The sequence below is a fragment of the Anoplopoma fimbria genome, chromosome 14 (genome assembly GCF_027596085.1).
Source record: "Anoplopoma fimbria isolate UVic2021 breed Golden Eagle Sablefish chromosome 14, Afim_UVic_2022, whole genome shotgun sequence".
Lineage (NCBI taxonomy): Eukaryota > Metazoa > Chordata > Actinopteri > Perciformes > Anoplopomatidae > Anoplopoma > Anoplopoma fimbria.
In genome coordinates, this window is record NC_072462.1 from 2,873,246 (window position 1) to 2,885,525 (window position 12,280).

General features: G+C 41.1%; 1 protein-coding gene across 1 annotated transcript in view; it reads left to right on the forward strand.

The window, feature by feature from the left end:
• Nucleotides 1-12,280, forward strand: part of adamts6 (ADAM metallopeptidase with thrombospondin type 1 motif, 6) — a 52,644-nt gene that overhangs the window by 24,934 nt on the left and 15,430 nt on the right. The window contains exons 12-16 of the mRNA XM_054612671.1: nt 2,358-2,503; nt 4,338-4,401; nt 7,042-7,144; nt 8,530-8,663; nt 11,515-11,638. Of these exons, the coding sequence (XP_054468646.1) occupies nt 2,358-2,503; nt 4,338-4,401; nt 7,042-7,144; nt 8,530-8,663; nt 11,515-11,638 (571 nt within the window). The remainder of the gene's footprint in view (nt 1-2,357; nt 2,504-4,337; nt 4,402-7,041; nt 7,145-8,529; nt 8,664-11,514; nt 11,639-12,280) is intronic.

Consider the following 12,280-nt stretch of genomic DNA (forward strand, 5'->3'; position numbering starts at 1 on the left):
GCCACATTCAGCTGTTGTATTGCTCTACATCAGGGGTTCATAACCTCTTTTGGTTATAAATACAAAATACAAAGCAACATATATGCTTTGGTTTGATTTGTTAGCAATTAAAAGTGATTTATTTTCCCTTAGATTGTTTTAATTGGTCCAATGATGCCAGCTTTAGTCAAATCAGAACCTTAAACCCACCCAATCATATTTGGTAGCTTTTTCTGACGGAAGCGTTTGCCACACATGATGTGTTTAAGGATCATCGGAAAGATGAAGATCCAACGATATAGCTTCTTGTGATGGTAAATGGTGTATTTTTGGCGATTGTTTAATGAAAACATGCTTTGCAATCCCGCCGATGGACCTCGGAGTTCAGATACTCATGTTCAGGTGTCGGGAAGGAAAAAGTTTTATCGGACATCTCTATTAAAAAACTCCTCTATGTGTGCAGAAGTTAGCGTCGACAGCTACTGGTAGCTCACTGCCTCCACTTGCATCTGTTCCTCCCTGGAAGGGGTACCCTCCCCTGAGTGTGCTTGCATGCAATGCACACACACACACACACACACACACACACACTGACAGACATGCAGGCCAGGCTTTAGGTCATCGGCCCGCTGTTGATGCCAGCCAGGTTAGGGGAGACAGTTTTAACACGGATTACGGCAGCCATTGTCACCGGATGGTCCGAGGTCTAAAAGGAAAGAATAGCAGAGCGTCACGAGCTGTCACCCGTCATTACCATTAGCTCAGTGGAGCCTTTGAGGGCCGGGGCCCACGGACAGGGTCCTGGACAACACAGGGGGCCCCAGGTTGAGCCTGGGGGGCTTTGGAACAGCTTTTGGAGCAGCTTTAGGAGAGCCAGTGGCATACCCTGTCTGCCCCTGCCGGGGGGACAGCTTCAAAGGAATATGAATGTCAGCCATTTCTCACCCAGCGTGTAATGGAGAGAGGCCCTTCCAACAGGAGCAGGGAGAGAGGGAGAGACTGGGGGAGAGGGCGGAGGGAGGCGGGGGAGAGACAGAAAACTGACCAACAGAGAGGAGTTGTTCTGTGTGTTCACTCACTTAGGGGCCCTCTGTGTCTCTCCCAGTTTCTCTCCTCTCCCCTCCTCCCACCGCTAATCTTGCTTAGACAGCGTCTCAGGACGTGAATGAGTAACTCAGAGGAGGAGGACAGTGGCCCTCACCTTGGCCTGTCCGGCTCTTCTTAACCTACTGACACAGTTGGAGAGACAAAGGGGCCGACTTTGATCCCTTCTTCCCTCTGGAGCTGTGGACAGCTTAGCACGAGGCTTAAGACTCTCCTGAAACACGGCACGGTGCTTTCCATCGCTCACCTGCCTCTGAAACCTCCTCACACTACGCTGGAAACATTTAACACAAAAACATGCAGAAGCAGCTAAAAGAAGCTGCTCTGTTAATGATGTTTTGATGAATAATGATTTAAGTTAAGAATGTGTTCATAGATAATTAGAATAACACATCTTGTATCATCTTGCAACATTTAAAGGAATAGTACAACATGCTTGGGTAACCTCTGTCACTTTGTTGACATCCACAATCAGGTAGCGTCTGGCACAAAATGACTGCCCTCTATCTCATCAATACATAAAAATGTATTTCCTTCAAACGTTCAAGTCGTATTTACAGGCTGGAAATAAGGATGTGGATAGCTTAGCTTAGCATAATGACTGGAAGCGGTGGGAAACAGCTAGCCAGGTTCTTTCTAAAGTAAAACAATATGCCCACAAACTCAGAAGCTATCGTCTTTACGGGATGTATCTTGACTGTTTAGTCTTGACGACAATTCATCCATCTGCTCTCTTCCTTTGCTGTAGCGAAGGTTGTGGTTCTGGTACTTGTACTTCAAAACTGGTAACATCACTATCAAGACAAGAGTTTAGGATACTTCGCACCAGCACTGTTGTTTGCCAAAGAAATAGTTATATCACGCAAATGTTGAACTATATACCTAAACTGTGTTGCAGTCAGTTAAACTGTGATGACAGGTGAATAGAGAAGAAATAACATGAGTAATGTGGAAAATTAAATTATAGGGCGACTAATAGTGTAGTCACAAGTTAGTGTGTTTTTTTTAAAGAGAAACACAAACGTGTTATTGTATTAAAACATCAGTCAGATTCTGTATAGTCTACATTTCACCACACACAGAAACACGTGAGTTTATGTGAGCTCAAAACTGTAGAACTGCCACTGAGGTATTCAATGTTGTAATAATGTTACGGTGAAGACCTTAAAACAACGTGTCTCAGTGTTTTTGTTGTGAAGAAATGCCTCAACTCTACGGCCTGAAGACTCAAAGCTTCCCTCTCTCTCCCTCCTCTCTCTGTTTCCGCCCCTCAGTGGTGCTACCAGGGGGAGTGTGTGGCGTTCGGTACCTGGCCTCAGAGCGTGGACGGAGGCTGGGGGCCCTGGTCCTCGTGGGGGGAGTGCAGCAGGACCTGCGGGGGCGGTGTGTCCTCCTCCATGAGGCACTGTGACAGCCCAGCGTAAGTAGGCAAAGTAAGCCACAGCAAGCTGAACACACACATCCAGGTCCTGCCTACAGGTGTGTGTTTGTGTGTGTGTGTGTGTGTGTGTGTGTGTGTGTGTGTGTGTGTGTGCACATGTATATGCTGTGTGGATGTATGTTACACCTGATTGGGAGTAGAGCTTTTACTTCTCTGAGGCAAATATTCCTCCTTCCAAGAGAAACAACTGCCTTAGTGGCTCTTTTGTTAAAGCTTAAGATTACTTTTTCTTAAAAACACTGCTTTTTTCTTTGTTGTCGACTCGTACAAAATGTAACAGAGCCTTTTTAAGAGGAGACACCCTAGGCAAAAATATTTTCATGCACAGTTTTGGTCTATTTTTCTTCCCAAACATGTCTTCTTTCAGACCAGTGGAAAGAAAACATCTAAAAATACACATTTAGATGTTTATTTTACGACTTTTCTCTTTGTGTCTGTAGATTTCTCCTAAATTCCCCAAAGTTTCCATTAGATAATGCCTCATATGCATATTAAAACATAACATTTCAGAAAACTTAAAATACAATAAATCATTGTCTAAATGTAAATAATCAACTGAGGAAGTTTCATGGTGAAATCTTTAAGTTATTTGGAACAATATTCACCTGTAGTTTCTTCATAATGTATGTATTTTTCAAAACATCTCTCTCAGACTCTGATCCAGACATCTCCACTTCAGCAGCACTTACATTCACCAAACTTTCCAGTTTCGTTCCTCTCTATATTCTGAAGGTTTTAACAGAGGGGTTTGTTCCTGTCATTCATAGCCTGATTTATACAACTCAAACTCCTAAAAACAACAACAACAAAATAGTTTCTTTAAATGGCTCTTGACAGTATTTTCTGATTTATGGAGTGAGACTAAGAGATATTCATAATGCCCTCTGTAAAAACCTTTGTCTTTTGTTGATTAACTATGTCTTTGGTTGAGGACAACCCTATTAGGAAGATTGTGTTCATTCTAAAGTAGTCTGGCTGTAAAGAAACAGACATCAAATCCCCAGAAGGTCATCCTAGTCATCTTCTAATGTAACTATAAGCACAGACATAAGTCCTCATGATCTTTGAGATGCACCCGTGCAGTGAATCAGTTAAGACACAGCTCACCCTCTTCTGCAGATAATACCGCTGTCCAGTTTGTTTTTTTAAGACCTCTCGTGTTTCCTCACGAGACGAATCATCGTCAAGCGCGCTTTTTGTTTGGCAAAAAGATGTTTGGGGATCTTTATCCTTCTTTCATCGTTGCGTTCCTCTGCTTTTGGGAGCTAGATATTACGTCATACAGCTCAGAGGGAGACATGCGAAAGAACCAGGATGAAACAGAGGGAGTCGGGGGGGAAAGAGTATAATGTGGAACACCTGTGTAAGGTGATCAGGCTGCTCGGTGAGGAGGGGAGGCAGAGAAAACACAGCCAGAACCTCCAACACATTCATTACTGTTAGTGTCTCACTTAGTCGAGGAAGAGGAGGCTAACGAAGGTGAGACGAAGGACAAACCCTTTCACAGACGTAGAAGATGAGTAGAGAGGACGAGGAGAGAATGAGGTTACAGACTCTCCCAAATCTAAATGTCACGTCACACTTGAAGAGCTCTTAGAGCAGCTTGGATTTCATGAATGAATCACTGGCTCTCACACTCATTAAATGCACAAACACACTCTGTCTTCTGGCTGAGACTCGCATTCACCAAACATGTGCACACAAAGATGTTTTTTCTTTTATGAAATGTTGTGATTTACGGTACTTGATGTGAAGTGTGTCCTCTCTCTTTTTTAAATTCCCCACTCATTCGACTCTCCTGTGTGTCTCTCAGCCCGTCCGGAGGAGGGAAGTACTGCCTCGGAGAGAGGAAACGCTACAGATCCTGTAACACCGACGTGAGTTTCTTACCCTGTTTTTAACTCTGTCTGCTCGGTATTTAGTGCAAAGTATACAAGTGACTTGGAGACTAAACTGACCTCCTGATGGATGCTCTGGTTTGTTAAAGGGACTGAGATAGTTCTGACCTGGCCCCGTCACACAAACGACTGCTGAACCTCCACGTTTTTTGTTTTTTTGTTCTCCTGCAGAGCGTGTTATCTTACAGGCTTTATAAGGAGCATGTTAGCGAGCAGCACTTCACCTCCTTTGAGCTTTCTGACATGTTTTCTCCCTGGAACGCACAGGCAGCGATTCAATATCCCCCCCAGTGACTTTTGGGTTAATTCGTCTCTTTGACACTTCATAGTTCACATATTGTTTGTGACATTTCACAAATGATGACAGCTTCAGAGCGCATTTCATGAAAAGCAAATTTTTTTTCTTTCTTTTTTTTTTTTTTTTTTTTTTTTGAGGTCTGGAGTAAAGCTTTAGACAAATATTTAACATGGCAGCAAGTTGAGATCTCTGTTCAACTATTTCTGGCTGTTTTTTGTTTTTTTACACAAGGTGAAAATTGAAATAGTTAGGGTCCTGGTGGACATTTAACCGCAAGTCTTAAAAATAACAGCCGAGAGCAAGCACTGAGTGTTTTCTTTGGAAAACAAACAACATCCCCAACCCGCTGTTTCATCACACTGACCACACCTCGTTCAGGGAAATGTGTGTGAGAACCAGATGTACACACACACACACACACTTACATGCATAAAGGCTATTTTTACATTGATCAGCCGTCAGATATTATCTGTTAATGGTGACTCCCTCCCTTCCTGTTGCTACTACGTCTGTCCTGTGGGAGGTCACTTTATATTGTAAAGCTGCCTCCATTAGCATGATGCTTCATGCAGCAGCTATTGAAAAAAGGAATCACCTCTCTGATTGGATGCAGGACCTTTAGGCAGGTTATAGTTTTATATTATAAAGGCCAATTTTTATACTTCCACATAGTTGGAAGGCAAATTAGCTAGACTAAAGGCCTTCACACACCAGGGGGAGTTTTATGTGCGATCAATTACATTTTTTAAAACTTTAAAAAAATTGGTTTTGCCATGAATACTTACGTTCCAGAGCAAGGTTCATTTTCTGCGCTTTTGCACCACAAATAAAGGCATCAACCAATCACATTGTGCAGAATGGACATTTTCAAACTATACACTATAGTGTTCAATAAACATGAATTGTCAGCTTGGGCTCTTGGGTGATTGTTAGAAGCTAGAAGACAGAAAAATATACAATTCCAAAGAAAATAGTCTGTATTGATTTATTTAAAAAAGAGTCAACGTTACGGTCGGAAGGATCTTTCTCAAGATTTATTGAGGTCCTTGTGACAGAAACACAGGCTTTTTTTTTTGTTTTCTGACATTTTAGGTACAAAACAATAAATCAAAACACAACCAGCAGGTAAATCGATAATCCTTACCCGCAGCTCCACTGATGTGATCTTTGAAGTTCTTTCCCCCTTTGATGACGTGTCCTAACATGTTAATCTCATTTGGCCACGTGTTGTCTTTTCAACACACACTTGTGATAATGTTATTCCGTCTCTTCTGACTCAATCTGCATGTTTGATGTGGAAGTTTAAAGCTGCCGAATCGGCAAAACACTTGAGTGGTAATGAAAGCGGCTCCGACGTGGAACACTTTCAGCATGTGAAATACAGCTTTGACCCGAAAGCTTTTATTTGTCCCGGGGGAAAGTGTTTTGGGGTTTCTAAGGACCTTTTCACACCAATAAAGTTTGTTTCTTTCCCACATCTAACTTCTCTTACTGGAGCAACATTCACTCATGAAAACGAAAAACCCTCAAATGCAAAACACACTTTTCTTAATTAGGAGCTCCAAGAGACACTTCTGTTTTCATGTCCGGAGATCAAATGGGACATCTCATGCAGACTTTGTCCAGTTGTTAATAAAGATGCTGTCTACGCAAAAAAAACCTTTCCAGAATAATTCACAAATTGTTCCAAGATGCTAGCGTGCAACTTTAGATCAAAAAAAATAAGTTTTAGCTCCTTTTCTACAAATCATGCAAACTTTTTTTAAAATGCATGCAACAGATTTCCAGATTTATGATTGTTTTCGCTCCAGTTATGCTTCGTTTTCCATTAATTTTCTTATGACATTAAAATCAATTGGCAGACTTTTAAAACTTTGCTTTGTGTATTCCATCACAGTTAACATCGAGTCTCTATTTTCTTTCCCAAAGTTACATAATCATTGTTTGGTAATGTCGGCAGTTTAATGGCGAATTGATTAGAAAAGTCTGTTATTGCTTTACTTTACACTTTTTAATACTTAAAAAGTATTTTTATGTCAATAACAACAAAAGAAAACAGCTTCCAGGCTCCATGACATCTACCTAACAAACATTATGGACAGCAAGTCTTTATGCCCATAACTTTTATGTGATTAGCCGTGATTGGAAAAGTATGCAACAAGTAGAAAAGTAAAGTCAAGTGCTGGAGGTGGAAAACTTAAGCATCTTTTCATATTGTATGGAGATAAATAAAATGATTAGCAGTCACGTGGAGTAAACTAATGATACTGGTTCTAGAAGCATCACAAATAACAAAATGTTTTCTCTTTCATTTTTTGCAGGCCTGTCCTGCAGGATCTCGTGATTTCCGAGAGAAGCAGTGCGCCGACTTTGACAGCCAGCCTTTCCGTGGGAAGTACTACAACTGGAAGCCGTACACTGGTGGTGAGTTCAGGACTGGGTTGCACCAGCTGTTGGTAAATCCTTTAAAGCCCCAGAAGACTCGGTTTCAATGATTGATTGAGAGAATATGTTTTCTGGGCTTTGAATAAAGTCCTTCTTAAGGTCCCAGTAAATAATAACTAGTTTGAAACTAGCGATTTAGTAAATCAAGTTGTACCATAAAAACTGGTGTCTGCTGGATCTGGGTCTGTCCACGGTGGACTGGTCTCTGCTGGATCTGGGTCTGTCCACGGTGGACTGGTCTCTGCTGGAGTCTGAGCTGAAGGAGTTTCTGGTGAACCTTCATGATTTCATCTGGTTTCTCCAGAATCCGACCCGGTGGCTCCGATGACGAGCTTTAAGAATAACTTTATAGAAACAGACGATCTTCTCTCTGATGGTCTCCTTTACTGATGGAGGTCTATAGAGGATCAGGACTAAACTGAGACTGACTCAGAACCAGTTAAAAGATCCTCACACTAACTTTAATTTAGAGATGTGTCACTTAGTAAACATTTACGTTATCACTATGCTAACGTTTATTCGATGCAACTGGCTGCAGAATATTTCATACATCTAATCTCTACTAAGTGCTGAGCCGTAAAAATCTTCCTGTCATCCTCTTTGCGTTACACATGACAGTCTGCAGGCCGGCCTGTCTTGTGTACCGAGTCAACACCGAGAGTGGAGCTGTCTTTTGATGGGAACAGAGTTCTTCAGATTCCTGAACGGTGTGTTCCAAGATCCTCGCCGGTCTTCTGGATCGTCCAACCTTGGAGATTTTCACATTTTTGACAAACGTCCGGACACATTTCATGTCAAGAATCTCTTGGCGGGAGTTTAGCAGCACATGCTTTGTGTCATTCTCCCAACAAATTCTCTCCTTGATGTCTGCAGATCAGGGAAAATATCCACTTCACTAAAAAAACACAAGAAAAAGTGATAGAAGTTCGAAGCATGTAAACACAGCTTTTATTTTCTTTCAGCGATGAAAGAGCTTAAGTTGGATCTCTTTAATCACATAGGGGCTGTTTTGTCGAATCCATCACCTCCTGATTCACAGCGCTCTGAAGGCTGCGAGCCGCCATGTAAAAACAGCAGATAACCTGGGCGCTGATGTCAGCGTAATTGTTGTTGGCAGCAGGCTCCGTCTCCGTCGGTGTCGGCGTTACAGTGACGTAGGCCTCGGCAGGTTTTGAGATCTGAGCACCGCTGACTTCCCTCCACATGGTTGTTATTGTCAACAAGTAGAGAGGAGATCCCAAAGCTGGCTCCAACATCTCTGAGTAGTGCGATTAGTATTCAGGTCATGTTGTCTGTTTTTCTGTGTGCAGGCTGAACTCTAGATAACCGTTCACTCTTGTCTGTGTGAACTCTGTGTAACCCAGGTGGTGTTAAGCCCTGCGCACTAAACTGCTTGGCGGAGGGCTATAACTTCTACACGGAGCGCTCTCCTGCCGTCATAGATGGAACCCGATGTCAGGCCGACTCTCTGGACATCTGCATCAATGGAGAGTGTAAGGTAAGGGGGCAGCGTTTTGTCAAATATGGTCATTTGAAAAGCCTAAATTCACGTTATGATACTCTTTTATTATAAAACCCACATCATAATAAACTATAGTTTTCCCTTATGTTCATACAAGCGGAGTCTGAAGCTCCAAAAATATAAATTTTACTGTAATAAACGGTAGTTTTTCTTTTACAACCACCAACTTTCTGGCTTTTTTTTGTCGTGTTTTCAACCGCATGTCACGGTCTTCCTCAGCGGATGTTTTTATGATGGAGTTAGCACCTGTTGTCATGTGACCAAAAGTTACACAACCAGGTCACATGATGAGCAAACATCCGCTTAGGAGGACTGTGAGATGTGGTTGAAAGCTCAGAAAAAGAAGCTAGTATTAGGAATCTTTTTTTTTTCTCAAAGTTAAAGTTCACGTTCACTGTTTTCTTTTAATTCAGGGGTTAATCTATTTTTTTTTTCTTTTAATGGGCTCCCTACAAATAGAATCAAATGTCATATCTCAACAAAAATATTAAAAATAATAATAAATATAAACAAAAGCCACACAAAACATTCTCTACTGAAGGAATTACTTATTTACAGTTATGAAAATGTGATCAGTCCTGTTTCGAATCAGGAAAATCTACAGAAACATGAAATGACATGTTGATGCACTAACTGGCACTGTGCCATATTAAATCCAGTATTATTATTGATTGATTTGCATGTGAAATTAATGTTAGATGCAATAAAAACATCATGCATCTCCTGCTCTGAGATATTAAATTGACAACCACACAATGACATCGTCCTCAGTGGGCTCTTTTGATTGTTTGTGACTGCTGACTTCTGATATTTGGTCAAATTACAGCTAGAGCGACATGTTAGCTGAACATCATCTGACCTGAGAGTTTCCTCAGCCAACGTGCCAGTTTTTATTTTATTTATTTTTTTGACCGCACAGTTTACTACATTACTGATTGTATAAACACGACTGCCAAAGCGCAAAACAGATTCTCCAGTCAAGAACAATCGAGCCTTTGAGTTGCTGTTTGTGGCTTATTGTGATGGAATGACTGGCTCTGCTCTCTCTGACTCTTATCAGGGCTCTGCAGCCTCGGCAGGGATTGTTTTGTGATAAATAAAACACAAAAATCATTGTGATTGAATAAGGATTTATATATATATTTTAAATGGCTGATTTAATAACATTTTATTGAAAGGAGCTGGCAGTTGGTGCTGTCTTTGTTTCCATGAGCATCAGTCATTTTGTACGGTTTGTGTGGAGATGAGGGTGCGTTTTCGGAGATGCAGCTGAAACAACTTTTTGGTTCCTCGCTCTAAGTATTTGCTTTGACTTCCACCCGACCGTGCGATTTGGCGTGAAAATGCACCGTCTGCGCCAACAACATTACTTTGATTTTTAATGTAAAAACACAACATGGTGCGTGTTTTAACGGGGAATAGAATCGTAAGAGGTGGAATATTCCCCACTAAAGGAGCAAAGCAGGGTTTTATTTCCAGACTGAATCCAACGCGTCGTTATATTTCAGAGGCTGCCGGCTCTCTGGGTGATAAATCTCTAGAACACTGTCTGCTTGGAGAGCGTTCAGAAACTCTCAAAGCTGCGATGCCATTTACAGGTGCTGCAGATACAGAGAGAGATTATGAACAACAGAGAGGAGAGATGGTGATAGAGAGTGTAAAGAACCAAAGCAGGAGTGGAACAGTAATCCTCCCCGTTTTATTGTCACACAGCGTCAACACACAGTTAGAATATCCGTGTCATTGTGACTACTCTTTGCCGTTTCACTGACATTCTCTGTGTAGTGCAGATCATTTTCTAGATTAATTGTTTAGTCCATAAAGTGTTAGAAAAGACAGATAATCAAAATGTCTCATGTTTTGTTCGACCAACAGTCAAAAACCCAGAGATATGATATATGTGATGTATATTTCTAGTTGTCCTAATGAGTCTATAGACTGCTGGTGTTAGGGTTAGGGATACACAGCTCTTAACCTTCAATCAGAACCTGCTGAATACCGCCGATCAGCTTTAAAGCTCCAAGGCATTACTGTACCAATCAAATGGTGATGAAGCAATCACTACAAATTGAGCACAGATAAAAGATCTAAAGGGCTCCATACGGGCTGCATATTACAATTTATATGAAGCCAACAACTTTTTATGTGTTATGACGGCTAGTTTAAAACACCGTCATGTTTTATGAGTTCTCATATGTTTTATGTGTAAAAACCCGCCAAGTCAACAGTAATTACGGCTCTGATCAGTGTAGCTGTGGTAAAGGATCAGTCTGGAGTTATTCTTTTGTTTTTTTATTATGTCAATAAAAGCTTAGAAAAGACCAAAACCAACTATAAAGTCTGCCTCTAATAGTTGATGGCTTTCCTGCTCTGTCTGTGGCACTGAGGTCCAATGCCATTGGTTCCTACTGAAGATGTTAAACTTTGAAAAAGTTCACAAATATATAGTTTATTTAAAATAAAAGATAAATGTTTCTTTAATCAACTGGGAACTGTAGTTTTTACCAAGTGTTACTCAAACTGGAGTAAAGAGTTCATTTGTTATGGACTACTTCCAGAAGCAGATAAATTCACATTTTGTGTGATGTTACGTATTAATTAAATGTCATGACAATATGACACTTTACAATTCCACTTTTACCAATTATGTTCAATTTGTAAGTTTACGTTACGAACAAAAAACGTGGCTCAACAATCGAGATCTGGACCCAACGGTGGAGTTGGGGAATCCTTACATCCCTAGTATTGAACTTGTATTTTTACAGTAAAATGCTGCTAAACCCCATGTTCCAGTCTTCAATAAAATGTTCTCTCTCTGACTTCAAAGCATGTGGGCTGCGACAACATCCTGAGCTCCGATGCTAAAGAAGATCGATGCCGAGTGTGTGGAGGCGACGGCAGCACCTGTGAGGCAACGGAGGGACTCTTCAACGAGTCTCTACCAAGAGGAGGTAAAAAAACATGTCCGACTCCAGGCATGTTTGTTATCAGATATTCCGTCACCTCAGATTTCTATGACTGTAGAGCTACAATTTATTTATGAAACAGCAGCTTTCAGGCTCGTATGAATCAGTCGCCAGAGAAGATTGTGATGAAACAAAGTGACTTATGGCCTTTTGGCAAAGCAGCTTTTTGTCTAAAACATCCATGAAGCCAGGAAGATAATCTTTATTTTATTGTGTGTCTTTGTTACCCACTGACAGAGCATTTTGTTTGGCCTATTTAGAATTATTTTGTCAGAATATAGATCAAAACATAATGTTTTCCCATTAATTACATCATGGAGTGAAGAAGTCCGGAGTAGAGATAGGGACTTGCTGTTGGCTTCAGTCTGAGGATGTCTATAGAGAGTTGGAGAGACAGAAAACATATTTCTCCTTCTATGGTATGGCTAGTAAACCATCTAAAAATACTGTGTGTCCATGTGTGTGTGTGTGTGTGTGTGTGTGTGTGTGTGTGTGTGTGTGTGTGACTGTAAAAAAAAAAAAAAAAAAGGAGGGGATTGTTTTGTCCTCCTGCTTTGTCCTTTTTGGGTGATTTGGGATTTTATTCTATATGTACTCCCTTTGAGGTTTGAGTGGGAGGAATACCAC